The sequence below is a fragment of the Ornithorhynchus anatinus genome, chromosome 10 (genome assembly GCF_004115215.2).
Source record: "Ornithorhynchus anatinus isolate Pmale09 chromosome 10, mOrnAna1.pri.v4, whole genome shotgun sequence".
Classification (NCBI taxonomy): domain Eukaryota; kingdom Metazoa; phylum Chordata; class Mammalia; order Monotremata; family Ornithorhynchidae; genus Ornithorhynchus; species Ornithorhynchus anatinus.
In genome coordinates, this window is record NC_041737.1 from 55,579,342 (window position 1) to 55,603,409 (window position 24,068).

The following is a 24,068-nucleotide window of genomic DNA, read 5'->3' on the forward strand; positions in this document are numbered from 1 at the left end:
CAATTACTAAAGCGACTCTTATTGGGGGAGGAGGATGACAGGTCTTATTCTCCTCATTGGACAGACATATATATATATATATATATATATATATATATATATATATATATATATACACATGTAGTATTTGTTAAGTGCTTCCTAGGTGCCCAAGCACTGTTCTAAGCACTGGTGTAGATACAAGGTAATCAGGTTGATCACAGTCCTTGTACTATATGGGGCTCACAGTCTCAATCCCCATTTTACAGATGAAGTAACTGGGGCCCAGAGAGGTTAAGTGGCTCCCCCGAGGTCACACGGCACCCCGGCTGGGCCCAGAAGCCGGGTCAGGCCCCACCCCACTCCCAGCCCGAGCCCCCCATCCACCGGCGCCATCCCCCGTCCTTACGATGCGGCCCTCGGTGGCCTCTCCGAGCAGTCCCCCGAAGGTGATGACGGGCGACATGCAGGCACAGTAGAGGAACAGGAAGGAGGCCAGGCACTGCAGGCTCAGGGCATCGCGGAAGTCACTCCAGTACCAGGGCGCCTTCCGCTTCACGTCCAGCACCAGCCCTCCGAACAGCCTGAGGACCCCATGGACCCCCCCCAAAAGGCCCCCGGGACTGCTCAGACCCAGACCCACCCCCCGGCCCCTCAAAGCACCCCACGTGCCGCCCGCTCACCCCCCGACCACGCTTTCCGTGCCCGCCGGACCCAGCCAAGTTCTCCGGGGGGTTCGCTAGACTGTCAACTCGTTATTGGCAGGGAACACGTCCGCCATCTCTGTCGTATCGTACTCTCCCAAGCGCTTAGTACAGGACTCTGCAAACAGTTAAGCGCTCAATAAATACCATCGATTGATTGATTGCCCCTCCTAATCCAATGCCCACCTAAATCACCCGGGTGATTTTCCCACAGACACCCCACGCTCCACAATAATGATGGCATTTGTTAAGCACTTACTACGTGCCGGGCACTGTACTAAGCGGTGGGGTGGATACAAGCCAACCAGGTTGGACACGGTCTCAATCCCCATTTTACAGATGAGGTTAACGAGGCACAGCGAAGTGAAGCGACTTGCTCAAGGTCACACAGCGGACTGGCGGCGGAGCCAGGATGACAACGGCCTAGCTCCTGCTCCCCGGCTAGAAGTGGGAGTTGGGGTGTCCCACAAACAGACCTTGCCTTCTGTAGACTGGACACCCCCCGAATTAGAGGGTAAGCGCCCCGAGGGCAGTGAATGTGTCTCTTATTATTGTGCTTTCCCCAACCCTTCCTCCACTGCACAGCCCCCAGACGGCGCTCGCTAAGCACCTTTCCTCCTCCTTCCACTACCACCTGAAGGTGTGAGCAGTCACAACTGAAAAGGAAGTTAATGTCAGTCCCACACTTCAGAGTGTGAGCAGAGGACTAGAGGCATCCAATGGATGAGCAGTGTTGGCATTTTTTTTTTTTCCATTTGCCGGAGAGAGACGGCTATCTCGGGACCGAGCATCTTCCCGCGCTCAAGTGGGCGTGAGCGAAGGAAAAGCACCCCAGTGGATCCCGACAGCTACCAGAAATCCCTCTTCCCTCTGAAGTCTCTCTGAAGCCAGGACACTCTCCGTTCCATCACTACCCCCTGGACTTCTCGCTATGCCGTCCCTCCGCTGCCAACTGGTCCAAATCGGCCGGTAGCCACCTTCGCCGGAGCCTCCGTTAAAGGGGGAGGACCCGGCCGATTCAAGCGGGATCAGGGGAGATGATTTGAAGACGCTCTGTCATCTCAGCAGCCCGAAATAAAACGCCCAGTGGGATCCCCGTATCCATACCATCTTCCCCTCCAGAGCCTTGTCCGGCCCATAGATCCAGCCACCCTCCACTCAGAGGGCAAAGGCGTGTCCGGACGGCGTTCCCAGAGGGAGAGGAAGTACTCCCCGATTAAATCCTCTTTTCCCCGGCTACGTCTCTCTTCTCCGTCATCCGTGCGCTTGGATCCGTGCCCTTTGGGCATCTGGCATTCTCCCCGCCCTCACCCCCACAGCACTTATGTTCCTATCCAAAACTGATTCATTTTTATTCACGTCCGTCTCCGCGTCTACACCTTGAGCTCGTTGTGGGCAAGGAGTATGTCTACCAATTCTGTTGCGTTGTTTTCTCCCAGGGGCTGAGTCCAGTGCTCTGCACGCAGTGAGGGCTCAATAAATGCAATCGACCGACGGACGGACTAGGAGAGCGTGGGCGACGGGGAGCCCCGCAAGGGCCACGACCGCCGAGACTCACCTCCCCGTGCGCTGGAGTTCGGGGCCGCTGTGTCCTCCGTGCTGCTCGGGCTCTCTGGGGCACGGGTTTCCGTTCGGGGTGACCCCGGGCATCTTCCTCTTCTCCTGGGGACAGAGGACCCCCCCCAGGGTGGTTGGCCTGGAAAGACTCGGAGGTCCCTAGGGTGGGGGCTGGACTGCCGCGGGTCCAGGGCACCCGCCGCAGGCTAGGTCCCGGTCCGCCCCTCCCCTTCTGCCACGGCCGGGGCTGGCTGGACGACGGAGGGGGGAGGGCGGCGGGGCGACGCCTACCTGGGACGGCACGCTTTTGGGCGGTTCGATCCGGATGGATGGGTCCCACTCCCCGGGCGGGAGCACCGTCACCTGGTCCAGGAACTCGTCGACGCCCGCCACGAGGTCGGCCCGCTCCCGTGCCTTGTATGCCACGTCGTGGAAGATCTGTGGCGGGGGAGTGGAGGGCGCTCAGGGCCGGGGAGGGGCAGAGGGCCAGCGTCCAGAGCGCCCCCGCCCCCACTGAAGCCGGCCAGCCCAGCGCCTCCCCTCTCTGCCTGACAACCAGTTAGCAGAACAAGGGCTCGTTAGTTCCGTCCCTCAGTAGACCGGGACACCTTGACCTGCTGGCTTGTTCGAGTGGGGAGGAGACCTCCGCTGGTTTGGAAGAAAAATCTTTAACTCCTGAAACGCCGCTGTGGTCAGGCGGAAAATGCTAGCTGAAGCCACGGGACGCTTGGGTTGGGGAGGAGGCAGCCGCGTGAGCGACCGCTTCCGTATCCGCTGAGCCGGGGAGCCGCTCCGAGGGGTCCGGCACCGATCGGTCTGACTCCGGGGTCACCTTCCCGTCCAGCCCAGAGCCCTACTAGGAGTCGAAGGGGGGCCCTCGGCTCCATCCTGACCTCCCCCTGCCCCAGAACTCTTGATGGCTGCCCCTCTGGCCGGGGCGGAGGCTGAGGGGCAACAGCCCCTCAAAGCCAGTCCATTGGGATGGTCTGAGGGGTACGTGGGTGTGTGCTTGAGTGTGAAAGGCTGAAGGGAGACAGCCCCTCTAAGCCAGTCCGTTGGGACGGTCTGAGGAGAAAGAGAGACATGAAGGATGAGGAGAGACAGCCTCCCTAAGGCAGCCTGTTAGTATGGTCGGGGGGAGAGGAGAGAGAGGGATTGAGAGAGGGAAAGAGGGAGAAGGCGGAGGGAGAGAGAAAGAACGAGTGTGTGTGTGCATCTGTATGTTTGTTTAAGGCTGAGGGGACACAGCCCCCGGAAGCCAGTGTTGGGGTATGGTCCGAGGAGGGTGTCGTGGGGTGGTGGGGGGGGCGTGTGTGTGTGTCCTGTCTCTCCCCTCAGACTGGCAGCTCCTTAAGGGCAGGACCGTGTCCTCTCCCCCCTCCTGCCCCCCTCCCCAGGGCCCAGGACGGGTCTCTCGGAATCCATCGGTGCCCGCCGGCCACACAGACCCTCCTTGGATTATGCTTTACCCTCAGGCACGGCGAGCCCACGGGACGGGCCTGGAGGGTGGGTGGGAAATCCCAGCTGAGACTGGAAGCTCACCCTGGGTAGGGAATGCATCTACTAACTCTGTTGCACTGGACTCGCCCAAGCGCTTCGTACCGTGCTCTGCACACAGTACGCGCTTGAAATCATCGGTTGATTGACTGGCTGAGGAGGAAAGGTGGAGTAAATGGGATCCTTCGACCTGGTGTGGAGGATCCTGGGGGCAGTGTCCTCTAGGAAGTTCCTCAAAGCCAAGAGCGCACGGGCCCCGAGGTCTCGGCAACCGGTCACACAGTAAGTGCTCAGTAAATACGGTTGAACGTATGGTAGAATCGGGGGAAGGGAAGCGGTGCCTTGGTGAGGGTCCCCAAGGTTTAGGGGATTTGTTGGGATTACTGAGCATGTGAGGACCAGCATCTCCTGGCCATGCCCAAGGCCTCATGAGCAAAGTCCCTGTTCTGGGCAGAGCCAGCGTCCCCCGGGGCCAGAGGACCTGGGTTCCAATACCGGCTCCGCCACGTACCGGCTGGGTGAATCTGGGCAAGTCACTTCACTTCTCAGTGCCTCAGTTCTCTCATCTGCAAAGTGAGGATTCAATACCCGGGTTTCTTCTTACTTAGAAGGTGAGCCCCATGTGGGACCTAATTAATCTGTCCCAGTGCTTAGTACAGTGCTTAGCACATCGTAAGCGCTTAACAAAACCCATAATTATTAGTATTAGCGAGGAGGAGCCGTCCGTTGGGGTCTGTAAAAGTGTCAGTGCTTGTTGGGACGCTCGGCTAAACCAGCTCCGATCCCAGGCAGCCCGGGGGATGAGGACATCCAACCTGAAGAGGCATCCCCTCTGAACCTTGACATGGACGGGCGGAAGATCCACGCTGGGGGCAGGCCATGAAGGTGCAGGATGGGGTGTGGGGAAATAATAATAATAATAATTGTGGTATTTGTTAAGCGTTTACTATGTGCCAGGCACTGTACAAAACGCTGGGTAGTTACAAGATAATTGGGTTGGACACAGCCCCTGTCCCCGGTGGGGCTCCCGGTCTTAATCCCCATTTTACAGATGAGGAAACTGAGGCCCAGAGAAGTGAAGTGACTTGCCCAAGTAGACGAGTAGACGAGTCGGGATTAGAACCCAGGTCCTCTGACTCCTAGGCCCGTGCTCTTTCCACTAGGCCACGCCGCTTCTCAGAAAGGGGAGGGGTCGATCGAAATGGTATCTCGGAATGATCCCCCCGCCGCCCCACCAAATACCTCATCGGTCATGATGGTAGCCATGGACCGGCCAATCTCATGGTACTGCTGCCCTTTTCCCACAGGGCCCAGCAAGAGGAACAAGAACCTGCAACGAGAACAAGCCGAGAGAGGAAGATGGGTCTGCCCCAAACCCAGAGTCCCGCGTCCCTGGCCTTCTCCCCAAAACCCAGCGGGGCACCCAGCCGCTGAGAGCACCTTTCACAGACGGCGTGAACCTGGGCGGCCGCCGTTCCCGGGGTTGGGGGGAGGCGTGGGACTCCCGGGTGCAGCCCATTAGGATGGTTGGCGACCGCGGGACCACCTCTCCCGCTTCGGGAAAAATCGAAACCGCGCCGGCCCCTAGAGATCGCCTTACGGCTTGGGCCGATCCCGGCCCCTTGGAACGTTCGGTCAACTGTCGGTGGTCCGCAGAAGGCCCGTTTGTCTGTCCGGCGGGTGACCGGAGGCGGAGTTTTAAGCTTCCAGCAGGCGGGAGAAGCCACGTCTGGCCTTGTGGTTGGAAGCCCTAGGAATTCCCTAGACTGTAAGCTCGACGTGGGCGGGGAACGTGACTGTTTATTGGTCTACTGTCCTCTCCCAGGCGCTTAGTTCAGTGCTCTGCACACAGTAAGCCCTCAATAAATATGATTGAATGAATGAATGAATGAATGAAAGTCCCCAGCTCCAGCAGCTCAGAACTACCACGTCAGGCCTCCGTCACTTTGCCTTATCCTCTCTCCCCAACCCACCAAGGGCCCGACCTGCCTCTCCCACTCTCAACTCTCCGCGGTTTTGCACCGTCCACTCCCCCGGACCGAAGCGGACCCAGAGGAGGCTGCCGAGAGGCGGCCCTCCGGCCGGGGGCCGACCGGGAGGGGCCGGGTCGTCACCTGGTGGGGATGGGCACTTCCGTCAACCCCGAGAGCAGGACGGCCGGGGACAGGCGCACGAACGCCACGATGGGACGGTCCAGGGTTTCCAGCTCGCCCACCAGGACGTTCGACGCTTCCGCTCCGGAGGGAATTTTCTTCATGAAGTGAAGGTCCGCCTGGAAATTTACCGCGACCGTGAGCACCCCCCTCAACCCCACAACCCCCAGTACCACCCCACCGGCCCCAGACCCTCTGGATCCGATCCCTGAGGACTCTCCCCACCTCTACGATTCTCTCCTGAAACAAGCTAGCTCCTGAGAGGTGTTCATTGAGCAGGACCCTGCGCTCGGCGCTTGAAAGAGCACAACGGAAGCCCGAGACACATTCCCTGCCCGCAAGGAGCTTCCACTCTAATAAGTATAATGGATTGACACTCTAAGGAATTATGGATTCTAGATACTAATAAAAATAATTATAATAATTGTGAAATTTGTTAATCTCGTACTATATGCCAGGCACTACATTAAGTGCTGAGGGAGACACGAGCAAATCGGGTTGGACCCAGCCCCCGTGTCACATGGGACTCACAGTTTTCATCCCCATTTTACAGATGAGGGAACTGAAGTGACCTGCCCAAGGTCACACAGCAGACCAGTGGTGGAGATTCTGTGATTTGTGGCTAAATCTAATTTTCAAACTTGGTTAATCTCACCGCCGCCGCTCCCCACCCCCCACGCACAAGCCATGGTAACTCCTCAAGGCCCCGTTGAGGTGGGGCTTTGTGTCTAGAGGAGGAGAGGGGCAATCCAGCGCTGCCCACCCGACCCCCTGCCCCCCTCTGCCCAGTTGGCTGCTCACCTTGCTTAAATCCACACCACTGTTCTCACAGTTGACTCCATTTTTCCCCTCAAGGTGAACCGGAACCGACTGAGGCGACACCATCTGGCCCGCTGGGAAAATTCCCAGAGTTTTCAGGAGCTCGGCTCCCTCTCCTCTCCCGTCCTCCCTCTGGGCAGCCCGGCTCGGCCAGTGCCACGTTCCCTGACAGGGGGCTCCCTGACCTGTTGAACCCCTCCAGCCTCCAGGCTCCCCAGAGGGAGACAAGTACCGAGTGGCCCCTGGCTGCCTAGAGAGAACAGGAATTGCCTTTGGTGGGCATTGCTGGGGCCTCTTTAGGTCAATCCCTGAGTGACCCCTGGCTGCCTAGAGGGAACAGAAAGTGATCGGCATGCTTGGGGACTCTCTAGGTTCATCAGCGAGTGGCCACTGGCCATGGAGAGAGAGCAGGAGGTGTCTTTCACGGGCATGCTTGGGGCCTCTCTAGGCCCATCACTGGACGGTCACTGGCCCCCTAGAGAGGCCAGGAAGTGCCTCGATTGGGCAGGCCCGAGGCCTCCCTATGTCCATTTACTGACTGGTCACTGACTGCCTAGAGAGGCCAGAAAATGCCCTTAGAGGGCACGTCTGGGGCCTTCCTACCACCCTGGAGAACCAACTCCCCACTCTGCTCCGCTCGCTCCCCAGCGAGGGCCAAGCTCTAAGGGGCCCTGGGCTCTGAGGGGGCAAGGCTTGGCTTCTCTGCATCCCCCGCCGTGGCGGCCCTTACTGTTTCTGTCCATCGAGGGCGGGTCGGGCTGCTTCTTGCCGACCTCGGTGAAGGAGCGGACGATGGGGATGAGGGTCCCCCTCTTCCTCTCGTTCTGGTGGTGATGCCTCCTGAGCAGGGCTTCGCGGACCCGGGCCCGCACGGTCTGGCTCAGGGCTCCGGCCAGCTCCTGCTGGGCCAGGATCAGGTCTGGAAGGCAAACCGGCGGTCTCTCTCAGCACCCGGGCCCCTCCCCTCCCCGGCAGCCTGGTCCGGTCCGATCGCAGCCCTCGGGCTGCTGGTCGCCGGCCAGGGACGGGGGCAAATGACCATTTGAAGGGCCTCGGGTGCCCCCTCCTCCTTCCTGGCCCTTCCTCTGCTCTAGGCCAACCATCTCATCTATCTCTCCGCTCACCACCGAATAATAATAGTTATGGTCTTTATTAAGCACCTGTCGTGTGCCAGGCACTGTTCTAACCGCCGGGGTTAGAACAAGCAAATCGGGTTAGACACAGTCCCTGTCCCACGTGGGACTCATAGTCTTAATGGCCATTTTCCAAATGAGGTAACTGAGGCCCAGAGAAGTGAAGTCACTTGACCAAGCTCACACAGCAGACGAGTGACAGAGCCAGGTTTAGACTTTCTAAGCCTATGACCTTCTACGTGGAGGAAGGACCCATTTTACAGATGAAGAGAGGGAGGACTTGATTTGCTCCAGGTTACCCAGGATCTCTAGGATTAGAACCCAGGTCCTCCCACACTCAGGGCTCTTTCCACGAGGCCGGGCTGCTTCCTCCAGTTCTGTGATCTGTGGGGGGACGGTGAGGGAGTTTTGGGGGGGTTCCCGGCCCCTCGGGGCCCCCGTAGGGCACAGCCTAGGACGGGGCCCCGGCTACCTGAGATCTCCTCGATGTTGCCGGCGTGTGCGTCCAGGAGGACGGTCCCGTTGACCAGGCAGCTGCGCAGCTCGAACAGACTGTGCAGAGACAGCGTGGCCACGTAGGGCTTGCTCCACCGCTCGCCGCCGTCCTCCACGTCCTCCTCGAACTTCAGCCACCTGAAAAACCACCGCCCCGATGGGGGTCGGGGGAGAGGGGCGCGTCGGCCTCCGCGGACGGGTCGCAGAAGAGGGGGCACCCGGGGCGGATCTCGGGGGGTGGGCAGGGATTCCTCAAGCGGGCAGGGATCCAGTGGACAGAGCCCAGGGAGCCAGAAGACCCGCGTTCTAATCCCGCCTCCGCCGCGTATCCGCTGGCTAACCGGCAAGTCTGCCGGCGAGTCGCTTCGCTTTTCTGGGGCCTCAGTTCCCTCATCCGCAATAAATATAATAATAATAATAATAATAATAATAATAATTACGGTATTTGTTCAGCGCTTGCTATGTGCCAAGCACTGTCCTAAGTACCGGGGCAGATACGAGTTAGTCAGGTTGGACACAGTCCCTGTCCCCACACAGGGCCCACGCTCTTAATCCCCATTTTACAGATGAGGGAACCGAGGCCCAGAGAAGCGACGTGATTCAGCCAAGGTCACACAGCCGGCATTACAACCCATGAGCTTCTGCCTCCCAGGCCCGTGCTCTACCCACTGGGTCATCCCGCTTCTCCAGTAAAATGGGGGATTCAATCCCTGTGCTCCCTCCTAGTCTGTGAGGACCTGACTATCTTGTAGCCACCCTAGCGGTTAGTACAGCGCTGGACACATAGTAAGCGCCTAACAAAGACCATAAAAAAAGCTGAAAATGCCTTCAGGGACTCCAGCACAGGTACCGGTCTCCAGACTTTTCCGGACCTCTCTAGGTGCCCTCCCCCAATCCACACTAGCCCAAGCTCTCGGGGGCCAGGTGGCAACTGAGAAGACGGGCCCCCCCACGGCCACGTCGGTCACCCCTGGCTAGGCGTTCCTCTCCCCTGGTTGGCGGCGGGGGTCCGGCGGCGGGGGAGAGGGGAGGGCTCACCTAGCCGTTTCCTTCCATTCGGCGTCGTCCCCGTCCCTGATGCAGATCTCGTCCAGTTCCGTGAACAGGTCGTGGGGCACGTGCTGCTCGTCCTCTTCGGTGCCCAGGATAAACTGGACCCGCTGTGACGGGGTGTCTGCCAGGCGCCAACCGGTCAGAGCCAGGGTGGCCCCGGGCGACGGGCGGCCCAGCTCCGCCGAGGCTTCTCGGCACCCACATCCCCGCCCGAAATCGGCCAACAGAACCACCGGGCCGCGGGGCTAGGAGGGGTCGTGCCCCCGCCGTCTAGGGGAGCCCCCGGGGTCCCCAACGTTTGGGCCGTGAACCCCTCCTCCGACAAGGCGGGACGCCACCCCCCGGCCCGCCCGGCCCCATCGACGCCTCAGTTTCCTCCCGCAAATCGGAGGCGAGTACACCGTATACTTCGGGGCCGCGCGGGCACGGGCAACCGGACACGAGTTGGCACCGGGAGGCCGTGGATCCCCCTGCTCCAGGGGGAGTGGCGCATTCCCAGGCTGTGGGAGCCCCCCGCCCCACCTCCATGCGGCCAGGTCTCAGGGTCCCCCCCCCCCAGGGCTCCCCAGGATGCCCCTCGGGGGGCCGAGCAGTGGGCGATGTCCCGGGGGGCCCGAGGTAATTTTCCTCTTCCCAACCAACCGTCCAGGGTGGGGACCCCTCCCGCCCCGCCCCCCGGCCTCGCCCCCCGGGCATCCGTACCGTGGGCCAGCGGCTCCTGGCCGTCCTCCCCCTGGGCGGCTCCCTTCCCCCGCGCCCGCCTCCGGTGCTTCTGGCCGTGGGGCCGGTGATGTCGGCGACCCTGGCGGCCCACGGGCATCCGGACGCCCACGTACAGCGTCCTGTGGCCTGGGAAACAAGCAGACCGGTCTCCTTTGATTGGATCCAGGCCAGAACAGTAGGTGCCCAGTAATGATAATAATAATAATGATACTTGTTAAATGCCTACTATGTGCCAAACACTGGTCTAAGCGCTGGGATAGCTCCAGGTTAGTCAGGTTGGATCCAGTCCCTGTCCTGCATGGAGCTCACACTCTTAATCCTCGTCTTCCAGATGAGGTGACCGAGGTCCAGAAAAGTGAAGTGATTTGCCCCAAGTCACCCAGCAGACATGTGACAGGGGCAGAATTAGAACCCGGGTCATTCAAACTATTTACTGAGTGCTTACTGTGTGCAAAGAACTGTACTAAGCGCGTGGGAGAGGACAGTACAATGCCACATTCCCTGCCTACGGTGAGCTCAGGTCCTGACTCCCATCTACTAAGCCAGGCCGCTTCTCTGACCACGCAGACGCCCAGTGGTAATAATAATAATGATGATGGTATTTAAGCATTTACTATGTGCCAAGCACTGTTCTAAGCGCTGGGGTAGATACAAGATCATCGGGTTGTCCCAAATACCACGAGCGAATGAATGAATGAAGTGCCGATCGGTGTACGCTCGTTCCTTCCCTCCAGCCTGTGTCCAACACGTACCTAACCCGGCACTTAGTAAGCGCTTAACCAATATGGTTAAAAAGAACAAAATCTGCAGTCGGTACGGTGCTCTGCACACGGTAAGTGCTTGAGCAATCCTACTGGTGTTCTCGATCAGTCAATCCGTCGTATTTATTCTTTTTCTTCTGGCATTTGTGTCCCACGTGGCCTGCAGACTCCAGGGTCCAGGCCCCCGTAGTGAGCGGACCGGTTTTTCCGCGCGGCCGTCCTTCTGTTCCCTCCCCCGTCTCCGTCCATCGTCGCGAGTCCGTCTCCCCCGCTAGAGGGGAAGCTGCCGTTCTCTCCCAGGCGCTCAGGACAGCGCTTCGCGCTCAATCGCTGCTCGGTCAGTACCACTGCCCGATTAGACTGGAAGCTCCTAGTGGGCAGGGAACGCGTCCGTTATATTGTAATAATAACGAGGGTATTTGTTAAGCGTTTACTATGAGCAAAGCACCGTTCTAAGCGCTAGGGGGGATACAAGGTGATCAGATGGTCCCACGTGGGGCTCACAGGCTTCATCCCCATTTGACAGATGAGGTCACTGAGGCACAGAGAAGTGTGTCTTGCCCAAAGTCACACAGCTGACAAGCGGTGGAGCCGGGATTAGAACCCACGACCTCTGACTTCCAAGCCTGGGCTCTTTCCACTGAGCCATACTCTCCCTGCACAAAGTAAACACCAAATAAATACCATTTATAGTAAGGTTGGTATCTGTTGAGCGCTTACTCTGTGCAGAGCACTGTTCTAAGCGCTGGGGGAGATCCAGGGTAATCGGGTTGTCCCACGTGAGGCTCCCAGTCTTCATCCCCATTTGACAGATGAGGGAACTGAGGCCCAGAAAAGTGAAGTGACTCGCCCACAGTCACACAGCTGACAAGTGGCAGGGCCGGGATTAGAACGCACGACCCTTGTCGCCTAAACCCGGGCTCTTTCCGCTGAGCCGCGCTGCTCCTCATGTAAGCTCGTTGTGCGCAGAGAACGCGTCTACCAACTCTGTTGTTCCACATTTCTCCCGAACGCTCGATCCGACGCTCCGCCCAATCGATACCACTGACTGACCGATGGACGGGCCCAGCCCCCGGCGGGGGGGGGGGGGGGGGCGGAGGACGTATCTCTGGGGAATAACAGGAGCCGAGAGAGGGGGGTGGTCCCCCCGGGGTTTCCATTCCTGGGGTCCGGCGTCGGGTGCCCCTCCACTTCCCCGCCCGGCTTGATCCCTACCTTCCAGCTCCTCCTGCTCGTAGTGAATGTTGAGAACGGAACTGGTCCCGCCCTGGTCCACCACCGCCTCTTCGTCCGGTCTCTGTGGGAGGAACGGGAGAGAGGAAGAACACGACCGTGCCTCCGTCTCCTCTATCTCACCGCCCCTCGCCCTGCTTCTGGCCTGGAATAATAATAATGTTGGTATTTGTTAAGCGCTTACTAGGTGCAGAGCACTGTTCTAAGCCCTGGGGGAGATACAGGGCCATCAGGTTGTCCCACGTGAGGCTCACGGTCAATCCCCATTTTACAGATGAGGGAACTGAGGCACAGAGAAGTGAAGTGACTTGCCCACTGGAATGCCGTCCCTCCTCATGATGCTGGTCTTTGTTAAGCCCTTACTATGTGCAAAGCACCGTTCTAAGCGCGGGGGAGGATGCAAGGTGATCAGGTTGTCCCATGTGGAGCTCACAGTCTTAATCCCCATTTTGCAGATGGGGTAACTGAGGCACAGAGAAATTAAGTGACTCGCCCAAAGTCACACAGCTGATAAGTGGCGGAGTCGGGATTTGAACCCATGACCTCTGACTCCCAAGCCCGGGCTCTTTGCACCGAGCCACACCGCTCCTCATATCCGACAGACGACGACCCTCTCCCCTTTCAAAGTCTTATTGAAGGCCCCCCTCCTCCAAGAGGCTTTCCCTAAGTCTCCCTTTCCTCTTCTAATAACGTTGGTATTTGTTAAGCGCTTACTATGTGCACAGCACCGTTCTAAGCGCTGGGGGAGATACAGGGTCATCAGGTTGTCCCACGTGAGGCTCCCGGTTAATCCCCATTTTCCAGATGAGGTAACTGAGGCACAGAGAAGTGAAGCGACTCGCCCACGGTCACGCAGCTGACGAGTGGCGGAGCCGGGAGTCGAACTCACGACCTCTGACTCCGAAGCCCAGGCTCTTCCCACTGGGCCACGCTGCTTCTCTTCTCCCGCTCCCTGTGCGTCGCCCCGACTTGCTCCCTTTATTCATTCCCCTCTCCCAACCCCACGGCACTTTCGTCCACATCCGTCATTTATTTTATTTCTATTCGTGTCTGTCCGCCCTTCTAGACTGTAAGCTCGCTGTGGGCGGGGAATGTGTCCGACGACTGTTATTTTGCACTGTCCCAAGCACTCCGGACAGTGCTCTGCGCACCGAAAGCGCTCGATAAATACGACTGAACGGAGGGATGAGTGGAATGAATGAACTTTCCAAAGGAATCTTATCTTCCCAGCCCGCTTTGACTTTACCCACTTCCCACGACTACCCTGTGGGGAAGCGAGAAAGAGGCGGCGGCGCCCTCGTTTCACGGGAGGGGAAACTGAGGCCCGAGGTCACCCAGCTAGACCGTTCGCTCGTCCCAAGCGCTCTAGTACAGAGGGAGCAAGTCAGCGTGCCGCAGGAGGGAGTGGAAGAAAAGGAAAAGAGGGCTTAGTCAGGGAAGGCCTCTTGGAGGAGATGGGCCTTCAGTTGGGCTTTGGAGAGCGGGGAGAGTCTGGAAGCAGCGCGGCTCGGTGGAAAGAGCCCGGGCTCGGGAGTCAGAGGTCATGGGTTCGAATCCCAGCTCTGCCACTTGTCAGCTGTGTGACTGCGGGCAAGTCACTTCACTTCTCTGGGCCTCAGTTCCCTCATCTGTAAAATGGGGATGAAGACTGGGAGCCTCACGTGGGACAACCCGATGACCCCGGGTCTACTCCAGCGCTTAGAACAGTGCTCTGCACATAGCAAGCGCTTAACAGGTACCAACATCATTATCTGAGGAGGGAGGACGTTCCGGGCCAGAGGCAGGAGGGGAGCGAGAGGTCGGCGGCGAGACAGAGGAGACTGAGGGGAAGTGAGAGGGTCGGCGCCAGAGGAGCGAAGAGTGAGGGCAGTGTGGTGAGGAGAGTGGCGAGGTAGGAGGGGGCGAGGTGACTGCTTTGAGAACGCTGTACTGAGCGCTTGGGAGAGGACAGTACACCAGAGTCGGTAGACGTACTTCCTGCCCATACCGAGCTCAGAGTCCAGACGGAACGCAGCAGTAAATAGTACGATCGACTAACAGCGGCGGCGGAGGAGAGCAGCGTGGCTCAGTGGAAAGAGGCCGGGCTTGGAAGTCAGAGGTCATGGGTTCTAATCCCGACTCCACCGCTTGCCAGCTGTGTGACTTGGGGCAAGTCACTTCACTTCTCTGTGCCTCAGTCACCTCATCTGTAAAATGGGGATTAAAAACTGTGAGCCCCGTGTGGGACAACCCGTATCCCCCCCGAGGGCTTAGAACAACAAACACCACTCCAAAAGGGACCGTGAGAGACCCGATGAGAGAGCCGAGTGTCCGTGAGAGAGGAGGAGGCCGAGGCCAAGCCGAGGCCGTGACCACCGGCCCCGCATTCCAGGTGGCCGGGGGAGGCGGAGCGAAGGCAGGACGGGAAGGGGACGGGGACATCAGGGAGCGAGGGAGGGGGTGATGACAGGCCAGGACATGGCCAGGACATTCAGTTCTCCCAAGAGCTCAGGAATCCTGAGGAGACTGTGAGGGACACGGGGAGGGGACTGCGTGGGGGAGAGGGAGAGACAAACAGCACGATGCAGCGGAAAGAACCCGGGCCCGGGAGTCACGGGGCCCGGCTCCCCATTCCGGCCCCGTGCGACCTGGGGCGGCTCGCTTCACCGGCCCTCAGTTTCCTCCTTTATGAGAGGGGGAATCACCCATCTTTTCTCCCTCCCTCTGAGGTGGCGAGCCCCGTGTGCGACCACCCGACTGTCTTGGATCTTCCCCACGGCTCCGCACGGTGCTTGGCACGCGCCAGGCCCTGAACGCCGTTATTATCATCATCCAAGCATCCGGGGCCTGAGCCGACCCCGACGGCCTCCTCCGGCCACGATCCCTCCCCTACCCAGGCTCAAGTTTACCTCCATCCGGCAGAGGAATGGGGGAAGCCTCTAGCCAACCTCATCCGACCGCCGGAAGCCGGCTCCGCTAGACCGGTGTTGTCTGAGGAGGCCGGGTGGCCGGGGTAAAGACCCCGGGGCTGGAGGGCGGTCAAGAGACCTGGGTTCGAGTCCCAGCTCCACCGCTAGCCTTCCACGGTACGCCCTCGATCCCATCTCGTCCGAGAGAGAACACGGCACACGCACAAGGAAGCAGCACCGGCCTAGAGGATAGAACGCGGACCTGGAAGTCAGAAGGTCAGGGGTTCTAATCCCGGCTCCACCACTTGTCTGCTGTGCCACTTGGGGCAAGTCCCTTTCACTTCTCTGGGCCTCAGTTCCCTCAGCTGTAAAATGGGGACTAAGACGGCGAGCCCCTCGCGGGACAGGGACTGTGTCCAACCCGATTTGCTTCTATCCACCCCAGTGTTCAGCACAAAGGCTTAACAAAAGCCAGAACAGATATCATGAAGGACCCTGGAAATAGCACGAGGGCAGAGATCTCCCCCTTTGCTCTTCGCAGCCCCGGAGCATTTATATACATACCCGTAATTTTATTTATTTGTATTGACGTCTGTCTCCCCTTCTCTAGACTGTGAGCTCGTAGTGGGCGGGGAATGTCACTGTGTATTGTTGTATTATACTTTCCCAAGTGCTTAGTACAGTGCTCCGCACCAAGTAAGCACTCAAGAAATACGACTGAACGAACGAATGAACGAGTGACTCTCTTCCAGGCCGAGCGGTGGATACGGCCCAGGCCTGGGAATCAGTGGATGGAATTTAGTGAGCACCTACCGTGTGCAGAGCACTGTACTAAGTGCTTGGGAGAGTATAACAGGACAATATAACCATCAGAACAGGCGGATCTGGGTTCTAAGCCTCACTCCTCCACTTGTTTGCTGGGTGAGCTTGGGCCGGTCACTTCACTCCTCTGTGCTTAAGTGACCTCAGCTGTAAAATGGGGATTAAGACCCCATACGGGGACAGGGTCCGCCCGTATCCACCCCGGCGCTTAGCACAGCGCCTGGCACGCGGTAAGTCCTTAACGAATGCCACAGTTACCATTCTTATCGTCGTCAAGACAGGAGGCGGGCACGGCGATTCGACTGTCCTTTCGGGGGTTCCCGGAAGAGCATTTCTGCTGCAAACCTAGGGGATCCCCTGGCCCGTTCTGGAACTTTCTACTCCCGGGATTTCCTGGGGCTGCCCGGGAGAAACGCTGCGTATGCGGTGGGGAGACGGAGAGGGGAGAGGTCAAAAAATCTGGGAACCGGCCTGGCTCAGGACAGGGGAGCTGGGGGTCGGTAAGGAACAGTGAGTCCGCCACTGCAGCCAGTTCTCGCCCGTGTCCGCAGACTGGGGAAAACTGGGAAAGCGGGAGAATCCCAGGCACTTAGAGGACTCCCATCCAGGGAGGCGGGTCCAGCGGATAACTGTAATCTGGGGAGGTTGGGCGGGGGGGGGGGGGGAATTCCCTCTAGACTATAAGCTCACTATGGGCAGGGAATAACTCTGCAGTATCGTCCTCACCCGAACGATCGGTCCAGTGCTCTGCACACAGTAAGCGCTCGATAACCACCGGGGATCGGTGGAGTTCTGGCCGCCGCCGCCTCCGGGAAGCCCTCCCGGGTTTTCCCAGTTGGGCACCAGTGAGGCAATCCGGGAAGTCCTCCGCTCCGCCCTCCCCCCCGCAGGGATGTGTTCCCGATCTCTGCTTTTTTCCAGCCTCCTGGTCTTCATTCCCCCGGGCTCCTTTATTGTCCTTGGGGCTGCCGGCCCCTCCTCCCTTCTTTCTCCCGGGGAATCCGGTCCCTCCGCTCTCCCACCGAGCCCCCCGTCCCGCACAAGGCGGGGGGCCCTGCCCACCCTCTGTCCGTCCACTTTGGCCACCCCCCGTCCTCGGGCCCCGGGGCGGGGAGGGGGACGCCTCTTTTTCTGGGGGAGAGAGATCCGGCGCTTGCTCGGAAACGGGGGCCGGGAGGTGGTCTCGGGGGGGCGGTCATTCGGCCTCCGGGGGGATTCGGGTCCCGGGGGGTGGGCGGAGACGTCTCCGTCCCCGCCATCCCCATCATCTCCCGGAGCTGCCGGGGTTGGGGGGGGGGGTCCCCCGCGGGGAAGAGGGTCGGAGGAGGCGGGCGCCCCTCCCCCCGGCCGGGCTGGGAGCCGCCGCAGTGGCCGGGCCCGGCCCAAGGTCACTCTTCGTCCTGCTGCCGGGGCCCCGGCCGGGGGTCGGCTCCCGCGGCCCGGGTGGGGAGGGGGGGATGGGGGAGCAGAAGAGGGAGGGACGGAGGGAGGGATGGAGGGACGGAGGGAGGGATGGAGGGATGGAGGGCCGGAGGGAGGGAGGGATGGAGGGGCGTGCCCCGCCCGCTACCTGGTAGCTGAGGACGCCGCCGCCGGCGGCCTCGCTGGTCCCGGCCGGCATGGCGACGCCGGGCCCCGGCGCTCCGCTCCGCCCCGCGGGGGCTTCCGCGGACGACGACCAGGAGGCGGCGGCGGCGGCCCCGGTGTCGGTCCCGGCCATCGGCCCCCTCCCCACAACGGCCGCCGCCGCCTCCATGGGTCCCGGGGCGGGGCGGGGCGGGGTTGGGCTCCCGGGCAGCGGCCAATGGGCGCGCGGGGCGAGAGGGCCGGGGGGCGGGGCCCGGGCGGCGGAGCCCCGCCGGTACCCGGGGCCGCGGCGGGACGGGAGGAGATGGGAGGAGACGGGAGGAGATGAGGAGGGACCCGTTGCCGTGGCGACCGCTCCCTCCCCCGCCCCGCCCCGCCCCGCCCCGCCCCGCCCGGGAGCCTCAGGGGCGCCGCCTACCGGGCGCCGCCTCAACAGCACCGCCCGCGGCCGCCCGGCGGCATCCCACAGCCACGGGGGATAACGGGACCGGGAGGGGCCCCGGGGGGAGGTGGGGTGAGGGAGGGATGAGGGAGGTGGGGAACAAGGCGGGATGAAATAGCGAGGGAGAAGGTGAGGGACAGTGACGGGATGGGATGGGATGAGGTGGGTGGGGTGGTCATAAGCGATGGTGGGGAATGGGGCGGGATGGTGAAGGGTGGGATTGGGACGGGGAAGGTGAAGGGTGGGATGAAATAGTGATGGAGGAGGTGAGGGATAGTGACGGGATGAGTTGGGAGGGGGTGGGGAGGGGTGAGAGAGGGATGGGAAAGGTGGGGAATGGGATGGGATAGGGTAGGGATGGGCAACGTATAGGATGGGATGGGATGGGATGGGGATGGGGAAAGCGGGGGATGGGATGGGATGGGTGCAGGTGTGGGAGCTGTTGAGGCTGGGTCCTGAAGTGCAGCTCTGGGAGCTCCCAAGGAAGCCACAGAGGGTGGAATTCATCATCGCCCTCCTCGGTCCTCTCCACCCCACCTGACTTCCCGTCCCAGTTCCGCCCCTGGCCGTCTGGGACACCTTGGGCAAGTCACTGCACCTCTCTGAGCCTCGGTTTCCTCATCTGTGAAAGGGCAGGGGAACAAGATCCCGGCTCTCCCTCCTCTTTAGGCGGCCAACCACGAGCAGGAAAGGGACTGCGTCTGACCTGGTAATCTTCTACCTACCCCCGCACTTCCCACGGTGCTTAGCATGTAGTGAGCGCTGAATTAATCGATCGTTTATTGAGCGCTTACTGTGTTCGGTAAGCTCACTGTGGGCAGGGAATGTGTCCACCAACTCTGTCGTATTGTTAATTTTGTACTCTCTCAAGCACTCGCTACGGTGCTCTGCAGAGTGAACGCTCAATAAGTATGTCTGGCACATAGTAGGTGCTTAATAAATATGACTGGTCCACAGTAAGTGCTCAATAAATATGATTAGCACGTAGTAAGTGCTCGATAAATTGTACTTATTCATTTAATTTTGATTATTTATTTATTTTATTCCTATTCATGTCGGTCTCCCCCTCTAGACTGTGAGCTTGTTGTGAGCAAGGAATGCGTCTGCTGTTCTACTGTTCTCTCCCAAGTGCTTAGTACAGTGCTTTGCCCACGGTAAGTGCTCAGTAAATAGGATTGATTGAATGAATGAATGAATTAATTAATTAATGAATACGGCTGCGATTGAAGCTGTTAACGCGTTCTCTTAGATGCCAAATCTAACTCCTTTGTGCTTCTGTTGAGCACACAGTAAGCGGTTCCCCGTGCTCAATAAATAATAACGTTGGTATTTGTTAAGCGCTTACTCTGTGCAGAGCACTGTTCTAAACGCTGGGGTAGATCCAGGGGAATCAGATTGTCCCACGTGAGACTCACGGTTCATCCCCATTTTACAGATGAGGGGACTGAGGCACAGAGAAGTTAAGTGACTTGCCCACAGTCACACAGCTGACAAGGGGCAGAGTCGGGGAGAAGGATCCCTTCTTTCATTCATTCAATCGTGTGCATATGTAATAATGTTGGTATTTGTTAAGCGCTTACTCTGTGCCGAGCACTGTTCTAAGCGCTGGGGTAGACACAAGGGAATCGGGTTGTCCCACGTGCGGCTCACAGTCTTCATCCCCATTTTACAGATGAGGGGAACTGAGGCACCGAGAAGTTAAGTGACTCGCCCAAAGTCACACAGGTGACAAGTGGCCGAGCCGGGATTCGAACCCACGACCTCTGACTCCAAAGCCCGTGCTCTTTCCACTGAGCCACGCTGCTTCTCTAGTACCACTGACTGATTGATGGATTGATTTCCTGGTGTTCCATCCCCAGAGGACGTGGCCAAGAAGCAGCTGACATCCTTTTCATAAAGATCCTTCGGAAGCGTTCCCGTCTGATTCTTTATGATTTCATAGACTGTAACAGGCTCCCTTTGGTTTCCCAGGGGTTGGTCTGGGGACGGCTTTGCACGCCAATAATGCTCATTTATGAGCTTCCCGAACCGACCCTGCTTCTTCCTGCTGCTTCTTTGTCTCCTGAGGAGATGTTCCCGAGCTCTCCCTTTCCTTTCGCCTTTTACCAAAAGATCTGAGGAGAAGAGATGGTCGGCGGGAAGGCGGGGGGAGGAGGAAGGAATGGAGGTCTGACATGGCTGGTTGGACTGGGGCGTTTGGATACCTCGGTCGACGATCCCCGTGGCTGGGAAATAACAATAGTAATGATGGTATTTGTTAAGCGTTTACTATATGCCAAGCACTATTCTAAGCACTAGGGTAGAGACGAGGTAATCAGGTTGTCCCACGTGGGGCTCACAGTCTCCATCCCCATTTTACAGATGAGGTCACTGAGGCACAGAGAAGTGAAGTGGCCTGCCCAAAGTCACACAGCTGATAAGTGGCGGAGCCGGGATTAGAACCCACGGCCTCCGAGTCCCCAGCCCGTCCCTTTCCACTAAGCCACGCTGCTGGAAGTTGGTCGGGCTGAGCGAACAAGGAGTCGGCTGCAAATGAGCTCCTAGGAAGCGGCGCGGCCTAGTGGAAAGAGCGTGGACCTGGGAGTCAGAAGGACCTGAGTTCTAATCCCGCCTCCGCCGCTTTTTTTTATGGAATTTGTTAAGCGTTTACGGTGTGCCGGGCCCGGTGCTAAGCGCCAGGGTAGATACAGGCTAAGGAGGTTGGATGCAGTCTGTGTCTCACTTGAGGCTCGCAGATCTAATCCTCATTTTACAGATGACGGAACTGAGGTATGGAGAAGTAAAGTGACTTGCCAGAGGTCACCCAGCAGAGAAGTGGCAGAGCCAGGATTAGAACCCAGGTCCTCTGACTTCCGGGCCCACGCTCTATCCACTAAACCACGCCGCTTCTCCTCGTACTGTGGTCTCCCAAACGTTTAGCGCTGCCTCCGCACAAAGTAAGCACTCGGGTACACCCTTGATTGATTGAATGATCAGACACAGTCCCTGCATCTTATCCCCATTGTACAGATGAAAAAAGCGAGGCTCAGCGAGGTTAAATGAGGCATACAGGTCCTGCAGCAGGCCAGAGGCCCGGGGCTGAGCGGGGATTAGCGTTTGAATCTCCTGACTCAAAGCCCCGGGCTCTTGAATCCGGGCTCTTCCACTTGTCAGCTGTGTGACTGTGGGCAAGTCACTTCGCCTCTCTGTGCCTCAGTGACCTCATCTGTAAAATGGGGATGAAGACCGTGAGCCTCACGTGGGACAACCTGATTACTCTGTCTCTCTCCCAGTGCTTAGAACAGTGTTCGGCACATAGTAAGCGCTTAACAAATACCAACATTATCATCATTATTATTATTATTATTATTATTCCACTAGGCTGTGCTGTCTCTCCTCTCTCTCTCATCATCTCTCTCTCTCTCTCTCTCTCTCTCTCCTCTCACTGTCTCCGAAAGTGAAACCCCGAACAACAGAAAAACAGGAAATCAAGCAACAGTTCAAGAGTAAACCATTCAGTCATTCATTCAGTCGTATTTATTGAGCGCTCACTGCGTGCAGAGCACTGTACCAAGTGCTTGGGAAAGTGCAATACAATAATAAACCGTGACATTTCCTGTCCGCAGCGGGCTTACGGTCGGTGGGGGGTCGGGGGAGGAAAATAATAATGGTGTTTGTTAAGCGCTTACTATGTGCCAAGCACCGTTCTAAGCGCTGGAGTAGATACAAGGGAATCAGGTCGTCCCATGTGGGGCTCACGATCTTAACCCCCATTTTACAGATGAGGGAACTGAGGCCCAGAGAAGTGAAGTGACTTGCCCAGAGTCACACAGCTGACAAGTGACGGAGCCGGGATTAGAACCCACAACCTCTGACTCCCAAGCCCGGGCTCTTGCCACTGAGCCACGCTGCTTCTCCGATGGGAGGGCAGGGGGGAGGCCGGGGAGACAGACATCAACACAAATAAATAAAATGACGGGCATGGACATATGGGCTGGGGGGGAAGAGGAAAGGGAGCGAGTCAGGGTGACACAGACGGGAGGAATTTCTATCTGACGGAGGATGACTCTCCCCTCCTTCGAAGCCTTACTAAAAACACATCTCCTCCAGGAAGCCTTCCCTGATTAAGGCCTCCCTTTCCCTTCTGCGTCAAAGAGATTTGGCCAAGGTCACACAGCAGATAAGTGGAGGAGCCCGAATTAGAACCCTAGTCTTTCTGACTCCCGGGCCCGGGCTCTAGCCACTGGACTACGCTGTCTCTCTGGAAACGGTCTAAAGCTGCAGCTGGAGGGACTTAGATTAGACAGAAGTGGGGACTTCCTGAATGACAGGCTTGTTTTGCTACTTTCCCTTAAGCTGTGGGCAGAAGGGAAGGCTAGGAATCTCTCCCAATTTCCAATACTCGGGGAGTTTTCCTGCATCTTCCCCTTCCGACAGACCCTTGACTGACAAAAGCAGTAATTCTGTGGTATTTGTTAAGTGCTTACTATGTGGTAAGTACTGTGCTAAAAAGCTGCAGAAGCAGCACTGCTTAGTCGAAAAAGGACGTATCTGGGAGTCAGAGGACCTGGGTTCTAATCCCAGCTCTGCCGATTGCTTGCTCTGTGACCTTGGGCAAGTCTCATCACATCTCGGCTCCACCACTTGCCAGTTGCGTGACTTTGGGCAAGTCACTTCACTTCTCTGGGCCTCAGTTACCTCATCTGTAAAATGGGGATTAAAAACTGCGAGCCCCACGTGGGACAACCTGTTCACCTTGTAACCCCCCAGCGCTTAGAACAGTGCTTTGCACATAGTAAGCGCTTAACAGATACCACCGTTATTATCTCTGTGCCTTAGTTCCTGTCAACTGTAAAATGGGGATTAAATACCTGTTCTCCCTCTTACTTGGGCCGTGAGCCCCGTGTGTTCAATCATTCAATAGTATTTAGTGAGCGTTTAGAGCACTGTAGTAAGCGCTTGATCAGGGACCGTATCCGACCCAGTTCACTTGTACCTACCTCATCTCTTAGAACAGTATTTGATGCATAGTGAGCACTTAATATAGTTTATTTTTTTAAAAGTGCCAGGGTAGAAACAAGACAATCAGGTTGGAAACGGTCCTCTTTTTTTTAATGGTATTCGTGACCTGGGTTCTATTCCCGGCTGGGCCACGTTTCTGCTGTGTGACTTTGGGCAGGTCACTTAGCTTCTCTGTGCCTCAGTTACTTCATCTGTAAAATGGGGTCAAGAGTTTGCGCCCCATGTGGGAGAGGGACTGTGTCCAACTACCCCAGTGCTTAGAACAGTGCTAGGCACATAGTAAGCGCTTGACAAGAACCATAATTATTATAATTACTTAGAAGAATGCTTGACATAGTAAGCACTGAACAAATGCCATAATCTTCATCACTACGTGCTAAGCACCGGGACAGGTACAAGATGCAAGATCCCTCTAATCCGTAAACCCGTCGGCAGGGAACGTGTCAGGGAAGCAACGCGGTCTAGCGGATAGAACGCTGGCCTGAGAGTCGAAAGGACCTGGGTTCTAATCTCAGCTTCGCCACGACTCTCCTGCGTGACCTCGGTCAGGTCACTTCACTTCTCTGTGCCTCAGTTACCTCTTCTGTAAAATGGGGGGTTAAGATTGTGACCCCAGTGTGGGACAGGGACTGTGTCCAATCCAATTACCCCAGCCCTTAGTAGAGCGCCTGGCCCATAGAAAGCATTTAACAGATACCATAATAATAATTAATCCCGGGCAGGGTTCGTCTCTATCTGTTGCCGAATTGTATATTCCCAGCGCTTAGTACAGTGCTCTGCACCTAGTAAGTGCTCAATAAATACTATTGAATGAATTATTACTATTACTACCAACTCTGTTGGTCGTAAGCGCTTAGTACGGTGTTCTGCCTACCGTAGGCGCTCAATAAATGCGACTGATGGATAATCAGATCTCGAGCCAGAGTCAAAAATGCCGACCGTCGTCAGTTCCACCGCAGGCGGAGGATGCTTTCCGCTTGCGCACTGTGAGATGGGGGCTGAAAGGTCTCCACTGACCTTCTCAGACGCACGCGGGGGTCTGTTCCGCGTCAGAAGTGATGAAGGAGAAAGGCGGCTGTACCTCTTTACACGCAATTCCCCCCTACATAAAGAGGGAGCTGCGGGGGGGAGAGCCGCAAGGAGCGTTCAGATCAATTAATGGTATTTATTGAGCGCTAGGGAGGTGCAGAGCACTGAATTTAGCACAACGGAATTAGCAGG

General features: G+C 57.9%; 1 protein-coding gene across 2 annotated transcripts in view; it reads right to left on the reverse strand.

Annotated features, from left to right (window-relative positions):
- SLC4A8 (solute carrier family 4 member 8) overlaps positions 1–17,531 on the reverse strand; it is a 28,014-nt gene extending 10,483 nt beyond the window's left edge. For both annotated transcript variants that reach the window (XM_029073583.2, XM_029073582.2), the window contains exons 1-12: positions 17,388–17,531; positions 12,090–12,171; positions 10,093–10,239; positions 9,376–9,511; positions 8,315–8,475; positions 7,440–7,628; positions 6,692–6,783; positions 5,852–6,009; positions 4,980–5,067; positions 2,532–2,678; positions 2,242–2,345; positions 389–563 (exon numbers count right to left, since the gene is read on the reverse strand). In XM_029073583.2, the coding sequence (XP_028929416.1) occupies positions 389–563; positions 2,242–2,345; positions 2,532–2,678; positions 4,980–5,067; positions 5,852–6,009; positions 6,692–6,783; positions 7,440–7,628; positions 8,315–8,475; positions 9,376–9,511; positions 10,093–10,239; positions 12,090–12,171; positions 17,388–17,438 (1,530 nt within the window). In that variant the 5' untranslated portion in view covers positions 17,439–17,531. The remainder of the gene's footprint in view (positions 1–388; positions 564–2,241; positions 2,346–2,531; positions 2,679–4,979; positions 5,068–5,851; positions 6,010–6,691; positions 6,784–7,439; positions 7,629–8,314; positions 8,476–9,375; positions 9,512–10,092; positions 10,240–12,089; positions 12,172–17,387) is intronic.
- Positions 17,532–24,068: the final 6,537 nt, after the last annotated feature.